The 22,200-nt window shown below is 50.7% G+C and overlaps 8 protein-coding genes across 8 annotated transcripts; 3 read left to right on the top strand and 5 right to left on the bottom strand.

Annotated features, from left to right (window-relative positions):
• Positions 1–1,311: 1,311 nt before the first annotated feature.
• On the bottom strand, positions 1,312–3,369 carry BDV14DRAFT_174713 (glycoside hydrolase family 18 protein). The gene is made up of 7 exons (XM_073768940.1): positions 3,207–3,369; positions 3,072–3,145; positions 2,917–3,016; positions 2,816–2,858; positions 2,632–2,769; positions 1,568–2,576; positions 1,312–1,484 (listed from the first exon to the last, which is right to left on the bottom strand). The coding sequence occupies exons 1-7, from the start codon at positions 3,344–3,346 to the stop codon at positions 1,348–1,350; spliced, it is 1,641 nt and encodes a 546-aa protein (XP_073627487.1). The 5' UTR covers positions 3,347–3,369; the 3' UTR covers positions 1,312–1,347.
• A 1,127-nt stretch (positions 3,370–4,496) lies between these two features.
• BDV14DRAFT_200806 (uncharacterized protein) lies at positions 4,497–5,663 on the bottom strand (the record flags this gene model as incomplete). The annotated part of the gene is made up of 1 exon (XM_073773593.1): positions 4,497–5,663. One exon carries the CDS (start codon positions 5,661–5,663, stop codon positions 4,497–4,499), a length of 1,167 nt encoding a protein of 388 aa, XP_073627486.1.
• Positions 5,664–8,253: 2,590 nt separating this feature from the next.
• On the top strand, positions 8,254–9,412 carry BDV14DRAFT_75618 (uncharacterized protein). The gene has a single exon (XM_073777443.1). It carries the CDS (start codon positions 8,299–8,301, stop codon positions 9,115–9,117), a length of 819 nt encoding a protein of 272 aa, XP_073627485.1. The 5' UTR covers positions 8,254–8,298; the 3' UTR covers positions 9,118–9,412.
• A 597-nt stretch (positions 9,413–10,009) lies between these two features.
• BDV14DRAFT_190190 (cytochrome P450) lies at positions 10,010–12,533 on the top strand (the record flags this gene model as incomplete). The annotated part of the gene is made up of 3 exons (XM_073771304.1): positions 10,010–10,067; positions 10,963–11,545; positions 11,612–12,533. The coding sequence occupies 3 exons, from the start codon at positions 10,010–10,012 to the stop codon at positions 12,531–12,533; spliced, it is 1,563 nt and encodes a 520-aa protein (XP_073627484.1).
• A 265-nt stretch (positions 12,534–12,798) lies between these two features.
• BDV14DRAFT_200802 (acyl-coenzyme A:6-aminopenicillanic acid acyl-transferase-domain-containing protein) lies at positions 12,799–14,025 on the bottom strand (the record flags this gene model as incomplete). Its single annotated transcript, XM_073773592.1, has 1 exon — positions 12,799–14,025. The coding sequence occupies one exon, from the start codon at positions 14,023–14,025 to the stop codon at positions 12,799–12,801; it is 1,227 nt and encodes a 408-aa protein (XP_073627483.1).
• A 454-nt stretch (positions 14,026–14,479) lies between these two features.
• BDV14DRAFT_209290 (putative MFS allantoate transporter) lies at positions 14,480–16,150 on the bottom strand. The gene is made up of 4 exons (XM_073775608.1): positions 15,994–16,150; positions 15,622–15,935; positions 15,200–15,567; positions 14,480–15,143 (listed from the first exon to the last, which is right to left on the bottom strand). Exons 1-4 carry the CDS (start codon positions 16,113–16,115, stop codon positions 14,487–14,489), a joined length of 1,461 nt encoding a protein of 486 aa, XP_073627482.1. The 5' UTR covers positions 16,116–16,150; the 3' UTR covers positions 14,480–14,486.
• Positions 16,151–16,622: 472 nt separating this feature from the next.
• On the top strand, positions 16,623–17,903 carry BDV14DRAFT_209287 (uncharacterized protein; the record flags this gene model as incomplete). Its single annotated transcript, XM_073775607.1, has 1 exon — positions 16,623–17,903. The coding sequence occupies one exon, from the start codon at positions 16,623–16,625 to the stop codon at positions 17,901–17,903; it is 1,281 nt and encodes a 426-aa protein (XP_073627481.1).
• A 1,510-nt stretch (positions 17,904–19,413) lies between these two features.
• On the bottom strand, positions 19,414–19,999 carry BDV14DRAFT_174707 (uncharacterized protein; the record flags this gene model as incomplete). The annotated part of the gene is made up of 2 exons (XM_073768939.1): positions 19,633–19,999; positions 19,414–19,582 (listed from the first exon to the last, which is right to left on the bottom strand). Exons 1-2 carry the CDS (start codon positions 19,731–19,733, stop codon positions 19,417–19,419), a joined length of 267 nt encoding a protein of 88 aa, XP_073627480.1. The 5' UTR covers positions 19,734–19,999.
• Positions 20,000–22,200: the final 2,201 nt, after the last annotated feature.

Genomic DNA, 22,200 nt, shown 5'->3' with positions numbered 1-22,200 from the left:
AATCCGATTTGAGAACCGCGATATCAACTTCTGGGTATCTGGAGTCGTTCAAATATCACGTTCTGCATAATCTGGTCTGGTCCCACACAACAAGGATGATAAGATCCAATCCGTCCTAATACATGATCGTTCGACTTGCCTAAGCATTAAACCTTCCATTCCATAGGTACCGAGCAACACTGCCTCCCCCAAACGCCAACAACAAGACACCTAGCACCCCATTCCACCACCTAATTCATCCTAAACCCATGCTTCTCCCCCAAAGCCCTCAACAGAGCCTCCTGGTCCGCACCTGCATTACCCTGAGCGGGCATCCCAAACCCAAACTTCCTCCCCATCCGATTCTGCTCCCTCTCCTGAAACACCTTAGCGGGCGTATTCATTTTATAGAATCCCGCAGTCGCAACAAATTCCGCCTTACTGAGTGCCTCCCGGTACTCATTCGAGTCATCAGGGCCCGACCGCACGACTGCAAGATCACCATACTGAGGACGCCTGATTAGTCTGCTTGCAAGTTTATTCTCGGCCCCCTTTCCCTTGGTTTAGCCGCTTCCGTAGGCGTAGTAGTACCAGCTATCCACACCGTCTTTGTGCGAGTAGAACTTTCCAGTCTCTTCGGCTTTGAAGGTGCTGAGTTTTGAGCGTAGCTCGGCCATTTCGGTGGTCCAGTTGCCGTAGCTTGTTAGAGGGAGGGGCTATAACGCCGGCGGAACCGAGTAAAGTCCGGGTATATTAAGTACAGATAACATCATAGAGCATTCCGGAAGTTGAATTGCACCTAATGATTCACACTTCTATATGCCACTGACCCCATTATGTGAGGTTCTCCATCAAGAAGCAAATGGCCACACGAAAACCCCCTTCAACAGCCTCCTCGCCTGTCGATAATACTCGCCAAGATGGAAATACTCGTCCAAGCGATAATGATTATAAACAAACTTCACCTTCTCATGGATCCATGGGATAGCATATGTTCATCTTTCCTGGGAGTCACAGTATATGAAGATGAGCCAGTCCCTTTCGAGGGCGGATAGGCTGGTGGGATCGGCTGTGATGAGAAGGACGTGTTGGCTTCCATAGAATTGTCCGTTGTGACGGGATAGGTGGTGAGGTAACTAACTTCTGGATTTATAAGCAAGCATATATTGGACTAGGCAGGGGGCGTTGTCGGATAGCGTCTGGTAGGCTTTGCCTATGTACCCTTCTTCTTCCTGTTCTCCTTCGTTTTTGCTGACTTCGTTGTCTTTTCGCTCGTCGCTGAAGAGGTTCAGGGAGGAGGTTGTTGTGTGTAAAGATGGCATGAAGCCTGTGCAGCAGAATGACTGGGCGCCGCCTGGTAAGGAGATGTTAGAACCCTAGTTCAAGGACCGTGGTCAAAGATATTAAGCAATGAGGAGGGAAGTCCCGATCCCGTCCTTGGAACATACCATTACACGTATGATTCTCATTAACCGCAAGCTCAGGATCTTCCATATAAAAATTCGCTATTACATTGTTAGCAAGGTCTTCTGATTCAGCTTAAACTCCAGCTTCCGAGACCACGAAGAAACATAAGAACCAAACTTACTATTTCTCGCAACCAACTCCTTACCCACAGGACACCCCCTAGGCGCACAAGGCATCCCAACCCCCCTCCACCCAAACCAATCACATCTCCCCATACTTGAACCAGGCGCACAGCATAACGTCCTCACATCATCTCCACGACACGGCAAGTCCCCGCTAAGTCCAGGGACCTGGCCCTTCGAATGCGTGAAAGCCAGCCAGTGAGTCGCGCAAGTTTCGCCGCAGAAAGACCAGTAGCAGGCCTTTTCGATGGTTTCCTGGCGGTCCATGACCTCTCTGTAATCTCTGATTGCTTCAATGTCATCGGACGATGCGCCGGCGGGAACTATTGCGCCTAGAGCACGGAGGAGGTCATTTGAGCTTTTGTGATATTGGTCGTCGAGGTCAACGGACCAGACGTTGATACCGCCGACACAGAGACTAGTTGCTTTGCCGATCTTGGTTCGCATTGTCTCGGCATCGTCGAAAGAGGCCCATTGATCTGTATCCCAAGTAAGCATTTTCGCGACGGCGTGGGCATCGTAAGCTGGCATGAGGTCATTATCTTTAATGATTCGATACATCTCAGCATGCGAAAGAACCCCTGATAATCGCGTACACTCCCCCGTCCGACCAAACGAGGTCGAAAAACAGCCAGACGTATTGCACTCGGGGTCTTTGAGCGTAAAAGACCGTGCATACCATCCAAATCCAAGATTAACCTTTTCCAAATCCACGCCCCGAATTCGCTGAACACCAAGCTGCTTCCGCACCTGGTCGAAGCTGGAGGACGGGAATGCGAAGCCTCGATCTACTATAGGATCGTGGATATCGTATGTTGCAAAGTTGAAGAAGTCGATGTGTGGTTGGATGGCGGTTAGGTTAAAGTTCGAGAGTAGTGTGTTGTTTCCGGGAACTTTCAAGCTGATGTCGATTTTTGAGTCTGCGAAGGCCTCTTTGAGGTCGTGGAGGAGGGTGATGAGGTTTTCGATGTCCGTTGTGTTGTCGCTTCGGCGGTCTGTGCTGGGGTACTGGGGCTATGTTAGTGATGCGTGTGATGTTTAGGGTTGTGTAAGACCTAGTTACCTGCCAGTCGATATCCACGCCGTCAAAGGCGTACGTCGTCATGAATTTACGGAGGGAGTCTATGAAGTGTTGGCGGTTAGTAGCGCTGTTGGTCATATCGCTGAATGCGGTTTGAGTGTCGGGGGTATTTGTGCGTTCCTGACGAAGGTTAATGGAGCCTGATTGTGATGTGATTGTTACTTACGCTGAAGGTCTTCCCTCCTATAGAGATCCTTGTCTTTAGTGATCTGAACAAGATTGAGTCAGCAAATATCAGTTTCAAGGGCTTTCAGATGGGAAACACACGGTTTCTTGAGTTTTAGTGCCGTAAACTCGATATAGAGGGCTTCATCGCCAGCTTGCATGGGCAGGATCTCGAAAGTAGTCGGATGAAAATATGCATATGCTATAATGACAGATTAGTCTGAAATGTTCCAGAAAAAATGATAATGTATTCATACCAAAGTTGATATGGGTGAACGGCAAGATATCAATATCAGATGGCATTCGCCTATCGCAACTCCGACTAGCGGCACTATTCAATATACTGTTAGTGAACAGAGGCTATCGACATGATTGTTTACGTGTAAACAAACCGGGCATCATAATATCCAACACTCCGCACCATAACCTGGCCGTCGCAGGTTGGCTCTGCCACCGATCCAGGGTTTGTTCCCCATACAGCACCCGCCGCCGCCAAAAGCCCAGCAGCCAGGGTGGGTAAGCATGCTAGCATTCTGATGACGCCCGTTGGAAAGAATGACAGACTTCAATCCAGAACAAGCAGACGATAAATCTCAAATAACAAGATCATTTCTCTTGGCGGGTTAGCCCTGAGGCTGAGGGCCGGCGGGCCCTGCCGAATCACCACCACATTTTCCCGATTTGGTATACAAGCCGCTCGAAACGAACGCCTCTCCCCACTTGGTGCTGGATCGATAAAGTTACACATCCACTTTTTACAAGACCTTCTTGAAAAGGGGCCGATTGCCGGCGAGCCGTTCGGGTGATCCGGTGATCTTTGTGATTTGCGAATTACATGATGCTTGCTGAGCCTCATGCCTCAGCATTCCACCTGGTATATTGGTCGTGATGCGGGTGCTTGTAGGCCTTCTGGGCTTCTTGTTGCTGGTATGCCCGATGCAATGCGCATTTAATTTCTTTCCAGGCCGGGAGAGGACCTTTACGCAGCGGAAATATGGCTTCTCGGATGCTTGTTTTGAGGCACTGTGAGTACGCCCAATTGTTCCTAACAAGTCTTGCCCACTAAACAAGATCGAATAGGAACCAGACCGTGCTTTGCGATAATTCAGCAGCTGGCAAAGTCGCTACTGATCCAGATAACTATCGTAAGCTCTGACCATAGGTTGAAACTCTCCCCCCGCTATCAATAATAGGCTGGACGAGGGAAGAACTCACTGCTCTTTGCACCAAAGAGTGTAACGACTCACTACACTCATGGAAGAAAGGCGTAAGCAAGACCTGTGGAAAAAACTGTGTCGCGGAGTCATTCTCGACGACTTGGGCAGAAGGACAGAAAATGGCGTATCTGCAGGATAGGTAAGATCCCGTCGTATCTCGAGTTGGTATATTATTCACCCACACGACCTTATCTACAACTATAATGGGCTCGTAAGTACTGGCGTGGATCAACAGCGAGGAATTAGCAGCTAGATACTCGACGCCCGAAAGACCAGTCTCGCTCGTGCAATTCTTGGCATGGAATCTGCATTCTATTTGGGGTATCTGCTCGAATTGATCTGAAATATTGTTCTCTGCAAGGTTTACGGTAGGGTTGAATGAAATTAAACTAGATCCATCCATGGGCGAATATCTAGTTTCATCAGTTGCGTGCAGCGTCGGAGATATTGCATTGCAGCGCAAGCCTAAAGTTCATCTTTCACCGACGTGTACATGGCTCTGTGATCCAGATACATCCAGCCGCGGTACTGCTTATCCAACAAGTACCCCCGATTCCGGTCCATCGCATCGACCTTTTGGGCCTGGACGCGCGATGCGTCCCGGAACAGCCTTGACAATGGCCCCCAAGTCCTTGCAACATCGTATGATGGGTTCCGAGACGGATAATAGAACGTTGTCGGTATGTCTTTAGGTTTAGCGTCTGCAATGCGCTTCCATTCCGGGTCATCGGGGTTTAAGCCGGCGCCGAGATCCAGCCACTTCGTGACGACAATTGCATCGCCTTCTGATCCGCAGCGTTGAAAGTCGATGCGGTATTCGATAAAGCATTCCATGCAGAGCAAGTGGTGAGAGTCGGCCCTGCTGAGCTGGTCGAAAGCCCCGCCCGGCACTGATTGTCGTACATCGATCTTGTCGAGCGGCTGAGTGGCGCATTGATGGCGGCAGATATATGCTTTGCTGGCGAGAGTCGTTAATATTGCATGGAGATTAGGCTTTGCGTGGTAGAGAACCCAGGTTTGAGTCTGTAAGAGTAGTGTTGAGTTTGTCGTGTCCGGCGAACAAACCCGGGCCTCGTAGGAGAGTAAAGTGGTTACATCTGGATTCACCGGCGAGTTTTGGACCTCGGTGTAAGCTAGTGACTCGGCCTTAATCCCATGCATATGGCCGTGATAGTGGTTCTTCATCACGGCGAGTAAATGGCAGCGCCGGAAGTTGTAGTTGAATCCTAGCGAGGGCCATAGGGGGCTGATGCGGCTGCTGTTGCTCAGCGTCCCCATGTCCTGACATTTGATATCGTGCTTGGGTGATAAAACGGGGTGTGTGATTGCGGCGGTTTGATGCAGTTTCCCGCAGGAGAAGCAACAGAACATCGCTGGTAGGCCGGCAGCTATCCTCAGGAGAACAGAAGCTTTCAATTGGCGGTTGGCCTCCTGTAGATGCTGATAGCCCAGGGTTTCAAGCACGCGATGGCTGCACAGGCTCAAACAGATAATATCGTCTTTCTCCAGAGAATCAGTGATACATTGCACGAGTTCGACAGGTAATTTCTCCAGCATCGACAGGTGCTCATCCAGTGCGCTTTTCGACCCGCTGGCCTGAGGTTGGTCTAACGAAGGATGCGAAACGTCCATACCGTAAAACCGTCTTTGTCTCTGCTAGGTAGGTTGATGGAATTGTGATATAGAACCAAACACCAAAGCTGGCAAATTCTACTTGAAGCAATGGGTAGCCATGAAGCACGTGATCCAGGGCTGGAACTGTTCCTACCCAGTCACCCTCATCATCCCGGAGTGATTATCCGCTAATCAGCACTGACGGTATCGCTCATATCAAAGTTCTACTAGGTCAGATGAGTCAATGTTGGAGCTCTAGTAGGGGTGCTGCAAATGCGGCCACTGGGGCATGATTGTGAATAAGACGCAAAGGCACCGCGATAGTTTGCGAGAAGAGAGCAGTCCACAGCCTCATCCAGACACCGGAATAGTACATCAGCCTAACATCATTGAATAGTTGATTTGGAATTCAAGTCGGCAATGCACCTATCTTCTCCTCAGTGCCCCATTCAGTTCAAACCCTCATATTTCTTAACTCCTAATTGTCTGGCGGCCGATTCTCCAGGTCAATGATTCTGACAACCGATTCGGCCCGGGGCGATGCGGTAGTATAAAATTAGCAGCTCTATCCTTGGTAACGCGATTGCTCACGTAATCTCACCTAGGTTCGAACTGAGATTTGGAATTAGTCTGGGTGTTCGCCTACGAGTTCGCCAGAACCCCAACAGTTCCGGCCCTGGTCTTAGGTAATCATTCGCGACACCCTTCCTTGAGCACAGCAATGCATTGCGAACGCCTTAGCGACAGAGAAAGCAGTCTCTGCGACGCGAGCAGGTGACCACGAGATGCTGCAGAACTAGCTCTTGCAGTGGAGTTTGTGGAATGTGCAGCTGGTGTCAGTGCGCTGCGGCCGAGATGTCGGCTCGTGTTGATCGTGGGTCTGCATAGTGGGGGTTGAAGAGTTGGAGTTCTGCAGAGGACCGTCAGGCACAGTCCGGTGGCAGTGCCGGTTCTCTCGATATTTTCACCTTGCTTTGGCAGACTTTCCAGCCAAAATGTCCCTTCACATGAATTATGAGCGACAATTTGTCAACGAGGCCCTTCGGTCAGCGATGGAACCCCTATCCAGGGCAGCCCACATTGGGGTACTCTTACCACTTTCCCTGGCCTTGAACCAGACAAACGAGGAACATTTCAACACTGATGGCTTAAAGCTGGACTGTATCCACTGCCCTGCCAAAATTTGGCTATATAATCACGGGACTCTCTTTGTTATCGCAGAGCGCGTTTCCCAGAAGCGTGGCATACAAGGCGCCCAACTCTGGCCCGGACGCAATCAAGACTTGCTTGGGTGGGGCGAGGCGTTCGCGTTCGCTCTTTGTTACTGCGCCGAGCGTGTTTCAAGTACCGGCACAGTGAGTAAGGCTAGGGTAAGCAGGTCGGTTACTGGAAGCAATTAGGAGGATTGAAGCTCGCGCACGTTCTCGCAGGATCCTACGAAGTGGGCTGGATTGTGGTCAGAGCGAGATGACATGACATCAGAAATAAGAGCAAGGTAGTACCACAATTTCTGTCTTGACTCGAATCCGCCCGTGTCCAGGCCAGAATCAGCCCATCTCGACCCGGGGCCGGTCGATCATCTCGGTACGCTCAGCTGGTGCCGTCGGGAGGGACTTAGGGCTCATCCAGCTCGGGCCAACTTTCCCTTCATTGCCAGTTCCACACCAAGCAGCCGGTTTCATTCCACCTTGGTCTGCATTCCAGGTTTAAAGAAGCCCATAGATCAAATCCAGTTTTTCCAAATCACAACCTTCGCTGATCATCTCCTGTCACTCAGACAGCCGGCCCGGCCCCCGCCCCTCGATCTAGTGGCGCCCGCTAAGCCGTTTGACAGCTGATGCCTCATCCCCCCTGCACGAAGCGATCAACACGGCCCCATTCATTCGCTGCAAGTTATCCAGTAACAGGTTAGCTCTGGCGAGACGTGCCATTCGGCTCAGGCGGTTTTTCTTGGCCTTTTTCATTGGTACCTAACCTTGCATTACCAGACCCTCGGTTCAGGAGCGGGATTCGTCCGGCTGGATTCCGTCGCTTGATAGATTGATTTTCACCTCAGTGCGGCCAGATACGAACAGACGACACTGGCAGGCCCAAGCTTCTGCGACCTGTAAAACGCAGACAAAGAAATACCCGGTAGTCTGGATGATGGATCAGTTTGCATGCGATCAGTGTGTGATCTTTATTGGTTGGGGTTGTGGTCGAGGGGTTTCCTTGGTCTTGCTGGGATGCGATTGGGGGCGGACTTTCTCGAACTGGTAAGCTGATACTGGATGGTGGTATCATCTCAGTCTACTTTAAGGCCTTGGATCCGCTCGTGGTGCGAAGGATGATTTAGTCTGGCATCTCCATTATTCCTGGATCCTTTGGTCTTGCTTGTGGTCCCGGGTCCGTGGTACTCGTTCTCGTACTTTACTGCAGCATATCCGCAGATGCCCTCGCTTTCAGGGTCTCCTGCTTCCTCTACTTCGATTTACTACACTACACGAATCCATCGCCTTAAATCTAGAGAAGACGTCGCTTCCTCTTCTCCATTGATTAAAGTCCTTCTAGGGCTGGGAATAACAGGTGAATTCCACCTCAGTCCCTGCATCTTCTTCACCACTAACAGACAATAGTTGCAATCGTCGTCGTATCCATATTCATCCTCGTCGCCATGCGCATCCGAAACACCCAATACGAGCCGCAGTGCTCATCCTCACCTCCACAATCTACCTTCCGCTCTCTCTTCAGTCGCCGCTCAAAGCGCATCCCCCGCCGAACATCCTCTATCAAACGACGCAGCTCAACATCTATAATCTTTCCCAACAATACGAATCCCTCTCGCAACGACTCTACAACTTCAACATCGACTACCTCTTCATCGCGAACAGTGCGCGCAAACGGGCTACGACTTAATAAGGAACTTGAAATCCTGGGTCTTCTTACGCACCCTGCCGACGTCAATAGCCCCGTCTTCCTTGATACAATTTCAAATAGGACAAGAGAGGCAGCACCAACGCCAGCCTCGCATTCACCTCCTATATTCCCTATTGCACGATTACACGAGGAGCCATGGTGGGCTGATCACGAAGAAGAGGAAGATACTTTACCACCAAGTACCCGCTCAAGACAAGATTATCCCCCCTCACCACTCCTCCCACCACCACCATCCCGCTCATTACCACCAGCACCAGCACAACAACCCAAGCTCCAGCTCCAACCACCACTAAACCTAACGCCGCCATTCAACACAACCAAGCCTTTACCGATGCCGCCGGCAGCGAGTGAAGATATTACACCGCCAAGTCCAGCATTCACATTTGCGACGCGGTCCTCGGGGATATTCCCCTGTGGGGCTGAGCCGTCGTTTACGGATCGTGATGGTGGCGCTTGTGTGGTGGATGATAGTTTGTCTGAGGATGTTCTTGTTCTCCCGTCGCCGCCGAGGTTTGTGGGTGCTTATCGGTATTTGCCGGCTGGGATAAATGTTTGATATCATGTTGTTTTGGGATTGTTGTACTGTGTTTTGGGATAGATGGTTGGTTGGTTGGTTGGTGGGTGGCGCCCAATTGCAATGTTTCTTTGGTGTTTTGATGTCTGGTAGATGAGGGTTTCCATCATTCGCTTGACTTGGTTTCTTATGATTTATGAGATTATTCCTACTGCTAGATACCACGTTACTTCATTCAACATGTTCCTTCATCTTTCATGTCCTTCTCAGAGCCACTCACTCACGCATGCTCTCTCTCTCTCTTAAAGCTTAGCATCAATGGACCTCTTACCAAGCACTACCACATGCCCCCGTGGAAACACAATCCAAACTCCCTTACAACTCCCCCTCCCTCTTCACCTTAGCAGCAGCAACAAGAAGCCTCCCGCCATCAACACACATATCCGCCCCAGTCATATACCCGCCCTCAGGACTCGCAAGATATAGCGCCGTCCCAGCCATTTCCTCCTCCCTCCCCGCACGACCAGCCGGCATGTCAATTGCATATTTCATATTTGAGTCTGGATGACTGGGATCGATGGGATTTAGGCCGCTGGGGAATATTCCCGGTGAAATAGAATTGACGCGTACTACACACGAAATCAGCACTAACGTCACTGGTCGGATTGGTTGAGTGGAAAGGAGTGATGTTGGAGCTGAATACGTACTATAAAACCCCGCTAAAACCCCCGCTAAAACCCTAACCAAATGATCCACAGCCGCCTTACTCCCCTGATAAGCAGGCACAAACTGCCCGTTGTGTTTGGCTGCGACGGAACTAAAGCAGATGACGCTTCCTCGTCCTTCTCCCCTTTTCGCTGCTGCGCCGAGGAGGGGGACTAGGGAGGATGTGAGGTAGTACTGCGCGAAGACGTTAATCCGAAAACTAGCTTCCATGTCTTCGTACGAGAGTGAATTCATCGAGGCTGATAACTGGGAGAGGGAGTCGCCAGGTTCGTAGGGGATTTTATTCTGTCGACGGATTCCAGCGGCGTGAACGAGGATATCAAGGCCCGTTTCCTTGTGCAGAGAGAGGATGGTTGATGTTACATCCTCATGACCGGATTCTGTAGAGAGGTCGCCGAGGATTATATTTATTGTACCGGGGAGATCAAGATCGGATTTTATTTTCTCGAGGGTTGATTTTGAGCTGATGAGCCGGGACTCGACGACGTCGATTATTGTTACGCTGGCGCCGTTTGTGAGGAATGTTTTTGCGGTTGTGAGGCCTAGGCCGCTTGCTTTCTTTCTGTTAGGGTCTTGTGAGGTGGCATGTGGTTATTGGGATGAATTTACCTCCGCCGGTTATTACGGCTGTTCGGCCGGGGATGGAGAAGAGGTTTGAGGCTTTGAATTGGGTCATCCTGACACTAAAGATCTGAGTAGCGGTGAGATGAGGGATAGTGGAAAAGATGGGATACTGTTTTGCTAAGAGCAGTAGTTGTGTCCTTGCATATCTGGGAATCCAGTCAAGATACCCTGTATGCGCTATTACTGGGATCTTATCGCTATTGGAGACCAGTAGACTCCAACCTTGATATCAAGACTCTGTGTTCGTCCGTGTCTTATCTGGCTTTCTCCATGTGCAGTCGCGTTTCTCCGATGGTTCTAGGGGCGATGTGCGGGGAAACCCTAACGACCCTGGCATGGCTACCGGTTATCAGGGTCAGAAATTAACCATCTAGAGTGGTGCATAAGAAGATAGTAATCTATCAGATAGCAAGAGCTGGGTTCCCTATCACTTCTACTGCGCAAAAACCACAATGGACTGGCCATACTCCGTTCCCCAAGCCGTCTCGATTCTGGCCATAGCCCTATTACTGTACTCTTTCTACTACCTCGCGCAAGCAGCATTCAACACAGACATTCCCCCAATAAAAGGCATTCCCGAACTCCCAAACTCAATCCCCCTCTTCGGACACCTCAAGTCACTAGGCTTAGACCACGCCTCAGCCTTTGAAGCGGCGTACAAAGCGAACGGCCACGAAGCCATCCAAGCAAAACTCGGCAACCGCCGCGTTCTAGTCCTGAACTCTTTCGCTGCGGCACAGGAAATCATAGTCAAGAATGCCTCTGCGACAATTGACAGACCACTACTCTACACATTCCATGGGATAGTAAGTAAGACGCAGGGCGGGACGATTGGGACGGCGCCGTGGAGTGAGTCCACGAAACGGATGCGTACTGTTGCTGGTGCATTGATGACGAGGCCTGCTATTCAGCGGTCTGCGCCGATGTTGGATGTTGAGACGAAGACACTTGTTGGGGGGTTGTTTGAGGTTACTAGGGAGGGGGACGAGGTTGATCCGAGGATTTATTTTCAGCGGTTGGCGCTGAATTTGACGCTTCTGTGGTGTTATGGGACGAGGATTGAGGGTGTGGATGATCCGCTGCTGCATGAGATTTTGCGTGTTGCGCATTCGGTTTCGTCGTACGTATTTACTTACCATGCCCATCTAGAAATTGTTTTGTTGTCTGAAAGTTACTCATTCTACAGATTCCGTTCTACGAACAACAATATCCAGGATTATGTTCCGTTCTATCGGTACCTCCCAGCCAGCGAGAGAACTAGATTAGCCATGAAGGACCGCAGCACCCGAGATCTCTGGCTCAACGAGCTCTACCAAAAAGTGGTGGACGCAGTGGCTGCGGGTAAAGAAGCAACCTGCATTTCTACTGGCTTGCTTAAGGAAGCCAAAACGGAGCCGGAAAAGACCAAGCTTACTGAGGCCGAGATCAAGTCCATCAATGTTTCTTTTGTATCAGGTGGCTTTGAGACGCTGGCGACATCTGGTCTAGCATGTCTTACCTACCTTTCTACTGAGCACGGCCAGATGATCCAGGAGAAGGTGTACGCTGATATCCTCGCCCACCATGGCTCCGTCGAGAATGCATGGGACGAGTGCCTTCTTGCTGAAAAGTCTCCATACGTTGTAGCTCTAGTCCGTGAAGGACTCCGCTACTACGCACCCCTTCCGCTCCTAAACCCACGGCAAACAACAAAACCGTTCGTTTGGCGCGATACCACCATCCCTGCCGGTATATCAATCCACATGAACGCACAGAGTATCAACCACGACAAGGCGGCATACGGTCCCGACGCAGATATCTTCCGGCCAGAGCGCTGGCTCGAAAACAGCACTTTGAAACCGGGACCGATATATCAGTACTCTTTTGGAGCTGGGTCAAGAATGTGCCCGGCTGTGGCGATGTCAAATCGGGTTCTGTATGCGACGTACGTGAGGCTGCTTGTGCACTTTAAAGTCACGGCATCAGAAGAGTTGCCACCAGTTGTGGACTATGTAGGGTTTAATGAGGATACGTCAGGGCAGTCTGCGATTCCCAAGAGGTATCGAGTGAAGTTAGAATTGAGAGATAAAGCAGGGCTGGGGAGGCTTGAGGATTGTCTTGCACAGTGAAGGGAGGTCACTTAGGACTCTCTAGCTGAAGATATTTATTAGTAGATAGACTTTCGGGAAGGTGCATCAGATGAAGGACTGCGTCGAGCTTTCCTTGTTTGTTGATAGAGCTTCTGCCAACAAATGGAAGGTGCATCCCCCCATGGCATTTGCCTCCTTTGCACAGAATTTAGATAGGAGGGCGCTACCCTGGACAGGACATACAGGAGTGGAAGGTGCGATCAAGCGGGCGGGTGATATTGATTTCTTTGCTTACATATAGTATCTAATCGAAAGCCCACTCGATTCTTTGCAAATTGTCCTCACAAGGTCTCCCAACCGTAACGAATCCCCTTCCTGTCTTCTGAGCCACATCAAACACGACCACTACACTCGCCAGCGTCGTCATCTTCTCCATACCCTTTGCGTCCAGCGGTAGTCCCCGACAGATGCTCGTCGGGTCGCCCTTTCGATCTTTCAGTCTCGCGTATACTGAGTCGACGCTAACTGAAGTCCCCTTTATCGCATCATCTCTTGCCAGCTCCGTCACCCTTTCCAATCTCGAGAACGAATTTGCAGCCGGCCGATCATAGATCGCACCGCGAGGAAAGTCTTTTGGTGGCGTGATGACATGGTTCGTGTGCGCGACAAAGGACGGTCCCTTTCCTCTTTTCAGGTCGAATTCATCCTGTGCACCAGCTGTCTGTGGTGAGAGGACCGATATGCCCATGGGCGTTACCTCGACAGTACCAGACTTCCCTCCGGCATCGCCCATCATCATGTTCGCCGAGCTGGCGCCCCCGAGCTTCTCTATCATTGCCACTGCAGAGTCGAAACCGTCCGCATGTTCGAGTACATAGCGGGTCATGATGTGCGTTGGTAACCTCTCAGCATCAAATGCGCCGCACCGCAGAGCGTTCAGGCATAGGGCCAGCCCAGAGGAATTGAGACCGACTTTTCCAACAAGCCCAGCCTCGGTCATTGTGAAGAATCTCTTCGCTTTCCCGGCACTGGGCGTTGGGTTGACATCCAGAATCAACATTCCTTCCGACAAATCCGCGACCCAGTCCCAATTTTGAGCTACAATGAGCTTCGTCCCATCGGCACTCAATTGCGCTAATGATGTACACCCATCGGTGATTGCTGGAACTTCCTTCTCCGGCTCCTTGTTCTCAAAATTGGTGAGCGCAATCTCACTCCTCACATTTAGCGCAAGAATATCCAGAACCTCAAGCCCTGTGCCATCCGCAATTCCTTTGATCTCCTCCAAGATAGCAGGATACAGCTTTTCTAAAGTCGGGATGAATGCCTCTGAGCGGGTCTTCGCCTCGGACCATGATAATCCTGCTGTCTCGGCAAAGAAGGCTGTATATGTCGTGATGTTTCTTTCGATCAAAGTCTTCGCTTGTTGGCCATGTTGGAGACCGATGTTGTAGGGGTCCCCGGATAGTGTGATGGTTGGGACGTGCGGGAGCATTGCTGGTGGTTCTGGTTTGGATAGTAGCGAGCCCATCGTGATGAATGTGATGCTGGGTATCTTATTTCGATTTGATCCTCCCAGATACAATTATGTAGATGAGTAGACTTAGACGGGAATACCCCCACTCGTAGATTTATCAGACGGAGAATGGCGATGCTTGTCTCCTTCTCCAACTTTGGTTGCACGACGTCTCCAACTATAAGGCGATCTTTACTGGCTGGATAACAGACCCCTCATCATGTCGTTCTTATCTGGTTGATAGCGTCGACTAAATGATTATTTCGCTGATTTCCGAGGGTTCACCTAATGTGGAACTAATCTTGTACTCCAGTATAGAGATGTGCCTCAGAACCTGAATCAAATATGTCATGGCAAACTCTATTAACAACGGAAATCCACCCAAAACAACAACAGCCAAATATTCAGATCCTTCTTTCATACCAACCAGACCCCAGCCCTCCCTCAATGTCCCAGGTCAACACCAACCCTCAAGATCAAAGACTATACCGAAAATACAAATTCTCCTTATCCGTCAAATCACCAAACTCCTCTCCCTCCCTTTGCGGCGGCAAACCCAGCTTATCGCGCCTCTCATTCTCCCTCTTGTTAACCCAATAGAGTCCCAAACAAGCTACCAATGCCAAAGTCCACATAACGACAACCGTCCACTTTGCATCCCAGTATGCCGGCGCAGCGCGGTATGTCTGCGGCCCAATGAGAAATCCAACACAGTATCCAATCAGTGCGATTGCGTTGACGGTGGTTTTCTTCGTGTATCCTGCTGTGTTGGAGGAGATGCTACTTAGTACGAGGAGGAGTGCGTTTGCACTGTTTCCCATGACCAGGTAGTATCCGATTAACTGGCCGACCGAGTAGTCCGTGATACCGTGTCTCGAGAGGCCCATCATCAGTGCGATACCGAGGAGCCCACCGAGTTGGCCTAGTGCCGCGCAGAACATGCGGTTTCCTATTTTCTGCGCGGTCCATGCGAGGCCTATCATTGTGACGACCTCGACGAAGCCGCCGGGCATGGCGAGGAGGAAAGTTGTTTGAGAATCGAAACCGAACGACTCAATGAGTTGCGTGAAGAAGACTGTTATCCCGCCGCAGGGGATACAGACGGTCATCATGAAGAAGAAGATCAGATGTGTCTAGATCAACTATCAGTGTGTATTCTCTGCTTGCAGAGTAGGTCAAATGGACATACCCGAACATCAGTAAACGCTTCTTTGAACTGCGCCCACTTGAACACCTTACTGCCGATGCCCTGTTGGTTCCCTCGCAGCCGGTTAATTGCTATGCTCTTTTCTTCCTCCGTGAGCCAGCGAGCTGTAATTGGGGAGTCGGCCATGAAGTATAGCATGAACATGCCGTAGATGGCGGTGGTTAGGCCTGTGACTAGGAAGACCGCCTTCCACGAGGCAAAGGTATATCCAGCGTCTTCGAAGCCCTTCGATATACCGTAAGCCATAAATCCGCCAATGATCTGAGACGTGCCGTTGAAGGAGAACCAGATAGCACTGCGAAGGGCTTGATCTTTCAGGGGATACCATTGAGCCGTGATCAGAACGAATCCTGGCAAAGAGTTAACTCCGGCAGGGGCCTAGAAATATAAGTATGGAAACATACCAGCCGTAACAGCCCCTTCTAGCCCACCCAGGAAGAACCGGACCGCTAAAACGCCCGCAGAATTGTGCGTTCCCGCAGAAGCAGCGAGAATGGCACCCCAAACGATGACTGAAAGTGAGATGTACTTGCCCAGCGGTAACCTCTGCATGAGTCTGTTGTGCGGGTACTCGAATACCAGGTAGCCTATGTAGAAGATTGAGCCGGAGAGGGAATAGTCGCTTGCGCTCATGTTCGTGTCTTCCTTTATTCCCAATGACGATGCATATGAGAGGGCCGTTTTGTCGAGGTACTGGAGGAGGTAAAGACCGCACATCCTGATTCTCGGGTTAGTCCATGGCTATCCAAGAGCCAGGGGATGTCATGTCAGTTTACCAAGGAAGCAGATAAATGTCGATCTTGCGCCGAACTCGTCTTTCATCTTCTTCAGTGTAGCTCACTGGAACGGCGTGAATGTACTTCAAGGCCTCATCTTGACCTTTCTCGTATTTGACCATGTCGCCGATATCAGACTCCTCTTTAGGTAAATTCGTAGTGGCGTTTGCCATTTTTTCAGTGTTACCAGTAACGAGAGCCTCAGAGATCATCATGCTTGATCTCAGCCAGAGCGATCACGGTGAAGTGGTCTAGTAAGGACTCGACTGAGGGAAACAACCAAGGCTTTCCCCATCGTGTTTCTCCAAATCCGGACCATATACGGGGGGAGCCATAACCTGACTCGCTTGACGCAACTGGGCAAATGGTATCTGTCAGAGCCCTCTATTTAATGTGATAAGAGCAGCAGGATTGGTTGATCTGATAGGGGCAATCATGCGGTACATGAGTTGAGGCAGACGGAGAAAGCCGCGATAACGGAGAAAAACGAGGGCTTCGTCCGTCGATAGCAAACATCCAGCACTTCTCCAAGACACAATCTACCTGAATTCAATCTGGCGATAAGGTATAACTATAAACCAAAAGGCTTGAGTGGTATTCACCTGCGAACATCATTACCCGCTTATAACATGTCGGAATACACAATCCATACCTCGGCGCTCTTCGACCCGAAGCAAAAGGCTGTACTTAGCGGCACAAGCATTACGGTCGACAGAGCCACCGGACTGATCACAAAAGTCTTCCAACGCAACGAGCCGCTTCCCTCGATTCCAGATGGCGATGTCGATCTACGCGGTCAATTCGTCATGCCGGGCCTCGTCGACGCCCATACTCACATCTTCCTCCATGCATACTCCGAGCGAGCATCTCTCCAACAAAAGCGCGATGAAAGCATCGTCGAGCGCATCGTCCGCGCGGTAAACCATTGTCGCATCGCTCTGCTGTCGGGTTATACAACCTACCGCGACCTCGGCAGTGAATCAATGGGCTCCATGGACGCCAACATGCGGGATGCTATCTCGAGAGGCTTGATTCCTGGTCCTAGACTTTTCGTCGCGACGAAAGTCCTCGCAAGTACAGGATCTTACGAGCCCCGAACAGAGAACTGCGCAAACGGAGTGTGTCTTCCAAAGGGTGGAGAGGCAGTCGATGGGCCTGAAGAAGCGAGGAAGGCAGTCCGAAGACGAATTGCAGAAGGCGCCGATATCATCAAATTCTTTGCGGACTATCGTCGTCGAACGATGCGATGGCCACCCGCTCAACAGCATCCTTATATCCACGGTGTCACCCACCCACCGGCGGAGCCGAACCCGGACGTCCAGGTCTTCGACCAAGAGGAGATGGACATGATTGTTTCGGAAGCAAAGCTAGCCAAGTGTCCTGTCGCTTGCCATGCGGGCACTATCGAAGGTGCAATCTGTGCTGTCAAGGCTGGTGTTCAGACGATTGAGCATGGTTATTTCGCAAACGAGGAGCTGTTCACTTTAATGAAAGAGAAGGGGACAGTATTCGTGCCGACCCTTGCTGTCTGTGAACTCTTACATACAAAGCGCTTCAGTCAGATCATGAAGCAAGCAAAGATGGCGTACGACATTGGCGTGAGACTAGCTTGTGGGGGAGACACCGGAACTTATGCGCATGGCGATAACGCCCGCGAGCTTGAATTGATGATCGAGGCCGGTATTCCTGCCGCAGATGTACTCGAAAGCTGTACCATCGGAGGGTGGGAGAGTTGCGGGAAGGATCTCTGTGGGATGAAGTTTGGTTGGTTCGCGGAAGGGTGTCGGGCTGATATCATTGCGTTGGCTGCAAGTCCTCTGGAGGAGAAAGATGCCTTACGGAAGGTCATGTTTGTAATGAAGGATGCTCAAATTTGGAAGAAAGATGGACAAGCAGTGGGAATGGTTTGATCAGTGCTCATGAAATACATATTAGGAAGGTACAAGCTGTAGCCAAAGAGGAAAGAGCGACCCATGCCTACCGCTCATCGCGCCTTCCCCCTTGTGGTGTAGACAGAAGTACTTAATTGGAAGGAGCAACCGGTCCTCGTCCATAGATGTTCATCCCACCTTCCCTTCATATGGTATCAAGTTTTACAGAGCACAGTTATGTCCACATGCTAGCTACTAAGTATACACTGCGAACCGAGTCATGAACAGCAAAGATAATGCCTTCGACCGAATAATATCCCATGTCGAGTATAGTAAGACAGTGCGGGCTTCCACCTCTCACACAGTATACTCAAGACACGGTCAGTTTGTGTAACTGGCCTCAGCAGATCAGCGATATCAACATCATCAGTCGTGTGCAGTCGATAGATGATAAGGATTACCCAGATTAATCCCGCTTGCAGCACCCGCTCCAGTGTTATTCACACGCTTAGCACTGTAGGGCTGGATTGGCCGGACAGGTGGCTTATGTAGAATCGAGCTGCTTGAGAGATGGATTTAATAAGCCCTGGGGAGCAGGGAGCAGTCGGTGGCTCGGCTTCCAGCCAGGTTATGTCCGCAGTGAATACCGGGTGAAATGAAAGGCATGTCAAAGCTTTCTCTGGACTCAGTATTTCCGGCGAGTCTGGGGTTAGTCCGAATCCTAACAGAGTTGCGCTCACTTCGGCCTCTGTCGTCCCCTGATTTTCTCCCCTTATCTGCGATACCTGCGTAGTTATGTCCAGCCATGTTCTTGGGTGGGTAGATAGAGCGCGAAGAGCCTTATACTGCATTGAGAGTCGCTTGAAATGGCAGCATAGCATACTAAAGGGCAACTCAGCCCTTGTATGTCGAAGTTTAGGTTAGGATAGACTTACGCCTCAACTTGTGACAAGAAAAGCCCTAGCTGCAATAAGGAGTCCACCGCTTCCTGGTCGTCGCTCGGTATGCAGGGTGCCGTAGCTAGAAAAAGCTGAGTGGCGTTTGACAAATCCAAGGATATCCTACTCCCGCCTGGAAACACAATTTGGTGGATTACCTGCAGACAAATGACTCTGACCTGCTCGAGTGTGTTCCCTTCAAACGTAGCAACTTGCGCGGAGGCTTTAAGTTCACTATGAACCTCGCTCCAGCAGATATTGGCCAAATATGCATACTCTGCACTGCCTTCTTGCGACATCAGGCGAGCAGAGATTGCAAATACGGACAGTAGTACTATGCGGAGTAATCGGTTGTTATCCAAGTCGCAGGCAAGAATAGGGTTGGCGTCTTGTAGAAATATTTGCTCCTGACTCTTTGACATGATTGAAGGCAGCTCTGACCCTAACCTTTCAATAGAAGAAGAAACCAGATCTTTCTGTAGTGAAGGGGTCAGTATAGAGGTAAGGTGCAGTCCCGATACTATAGACAGTGGCTGCACGACAGGAATCGTTGCGCCTCCGCGAACAGGTGTCGGCGGACATTGCGTCGATGAAAGTTCGAAGAGTTGACAAAGTCAATCAAACAGATCCACTGAGGTATTCGCCCCAATATAGCCATATTCCCGTGGAAGCTGCCGATCTGCCGGGGGAGGATGGTGTGAATCCCTCTGGGTGCATGACCGTTGGGTCTGAATTTGCTGTTCGGGTCGTTCAACTTGTCGCTGCAGTGAATGTATGTAACTAGTTCGTCAGCGACCGTCTCGATGAGACATCAGGTGGAATAGACTTACCTTCTGGGGACATTCTCTCCGAGGCCATGATCAGTAGTGCAACACTCCGCCCCCAGCTGGACGCAGGTACCGCAACTAGGAAGTCGCAGATCGCATTTCATTCTTCGGCTTCAGCATCGTACACATGATTGCAGAAGGGCCATGACTTCCGATCTCGGTGCTTCTCAGGGACCCTAGGGGCATTGGTGAAACAACCCTTGGAGGTTTCCAGGTTACTGTTTTAGGGTATGGTCATCCTTGCCCAGATAAGACTTCTCCAGCTTACTCCAACTCTAAGAGTCAATGATAGGCTAACGCAAGCGCAATAATCTGGCTGGCTGGCTCTCCCCGCGTAATATTCTTCGCAAGTCTCTTTCATAGCGTCGTTGGTTTCCGTCTTTCTCACTCAACCAGCTGCAATGCGATGGCTTCTGCTGCCCGTAGAACGCCATGCCCGAAACATGAGACGAATGCTAACGAAGTAAACTCCGTTCATCTCGATGACGCCGCACAAATCCTCCGACCGCAATCCCCGCGCAACGCGAGCCTGTGCGCGGTGCCGCAAACACAAGGTCCGATGCGACCTCACGTACCCACAATGCGGCACTTGCGCTACTGTCGGCATCGAGTGCACCGGCTTCAATCCGGCAACTGGTGAAAAGCAGCCGCGCAGTTTAGTGAGCTTCCTGGAAGAAAAGGTGGCCCGATAGGAATTGGAATTGGCCTCGTTGCAGTCGCAGTCCGTCCATGCCCCGGCCTCGACTACCGAGAAGGGTGAGGGATCAGAGCGTCATAAAGTGCGAGAGGACTTGATCGGGGTATTGAGCTTGAAGGAAATCACTGATAGTGCAGTCAGCTCCTCTACTGGTTTAACGATCTGGGGTTCCGCGCCATACCTGAATTCCTCGCCTTTACCAACTTCGCGGCTTGGGGAAATACGCGGCATCAAATCAGATAGCTGGTCGAGGGTCTCGATGTCCCATCAGAAGAGAAACATTGCCTCCATTCCATGGAATGTGCTAAATATCATGTTGAAGCATTATTCAGAGACCTACTTAGTTCAGTATCCGATTTTGGGAGAAGCGGAGCTCATGGAGCGATGTGATAGGGTTTGCAGCAGAAATGGATTCCTCTTCGATAATTACGTCGTGTGCATGGCGCTGTCCATCAGTGTACGTCTCTTCAATGACCTACCGTACAGGGGTTAACAGAACCAGGCGCATACTCTGATCCATCATGATAGGATCCGAGCAACTAAAGCAGTAGACGAGTTCTGGGAAAGCGCCATCATGCATCTGGACGTTCTTTGGCAGCAAAACCTCTTAACGCAGCTCCAGGTAATCATGCTCCTGTGCCATTACGGCTTCGTCAACTCCTCGGTGGTCAACTCTGTCGCTTGTTCTCAGGCAGCAATGGCGCTTTGTATTCAGATAGGGCTGCATCGGAGCCAACCCCAGAAAACATGCAGCACCAGATTGATATCGAAAGTCAACGAAGAATATTCTGGACCTGTTATACGATGAATGCGCAGAACCAGATGTTGATGACGAAGGTTTTTGATATTGATCAAATTTGCCCATCTGTCCAGTATCCTATTGTACCAACAGCCACGCCTGATCAAGGTGCCAGAGTTGCAACTGCAAATTGCCTATCCGCATTCAGACAACTTGAGTCTGAAATCACCATGGGTCTCTTTCACCCACAGAGCTGCGGTGCCGCGATATCCGCCCCTGGATGGCTCGAGAATGTCCGTGCTCGGCCAAAGTGCTGGCGAGAACAGCTGGAGTCTCAAGCCTTTGCTTCTAAAGTCGAGTTTCGCGAAGTGATGTTAGCCGAGGAAGCGAAATCTGGTCTGGACCTCATGTGGCGCCGACAAAGGAGCTTCCTGGAACCGAACAGGGCGGTCGAAATCACGGACGCATTGCGCTCGATCCCCATGATCCTTCGCTGGATGAAATACCGGTGGCCTCAGATTGAAGTTGTCGCAGTCGAGGCAGATCAGATCTTCGTGACTGTTTTAGATCGCCTTGAGAGGTGGATCAACGGTGTCAGGACGCCTCCACTCCAAGATGCTCGGATCTGCGACGCCACGAAAGTTTATCTTCTTGGGGCAGGTTGGAAACAGCTGGAGGCGAGCTTCAAGAAGGGGCGTTTGATTCGCAGTCCTGTTCCAAGTGAGGATGCTGGGTTTGGGTCTGAATCGATGACGATGGAGGAGGCTTTTCGCGTGCTTCAGCCAAACACTTCTGTTTCTGAAGTTCCCACTCCCAGTCAATTTCACTCATTCGATGGCCCGGGATTTCAGGACATGATCATACCTGAGGTGAATTCGTTTGACCAAGTGCTCGACTCGAACGGTTTCCCCCAAACAGGGAACTCATATTTCTGGCACGGGGGCGGGTTCGAGCTCGACGATCTGTTTAGTGGCTTCAATGCAGGAGGTTTCTAAGCTCACGTGGTACATGTTCCATCAGTTGACTAGTAGAGTAGATGGGTCATTAATTCTCCCAAGGTCGTTTGAACAAGTTTCGGAGAGGTTTGTTGAAGAAGCTCAGCCTGGCAGGTGGAGTGGGTTCGCATTTCGCACCT

This window comes from Aspergillus stella-maris, assembly GCF_047715825.1.
Source record: "Aspergillus stella-maris strain CBS 113639 unplaced genomic scaffold BDV14scaffold_32, whole genome shotgun sequence".
Classification (NCBI taxonomy): domain Eukaryota; kingdom Fungi; phylum Ascomycota; class Eurotiomycetes; order Eurotiales; family Aspergillaceae; genus Aspergillus; species Aspergillus stella-maris.
The sequence above is the reverse complement of the archived record's forward strand: the minus strand, read 5'-3'. Positions and strand labels throughout refer to the sequence as shown.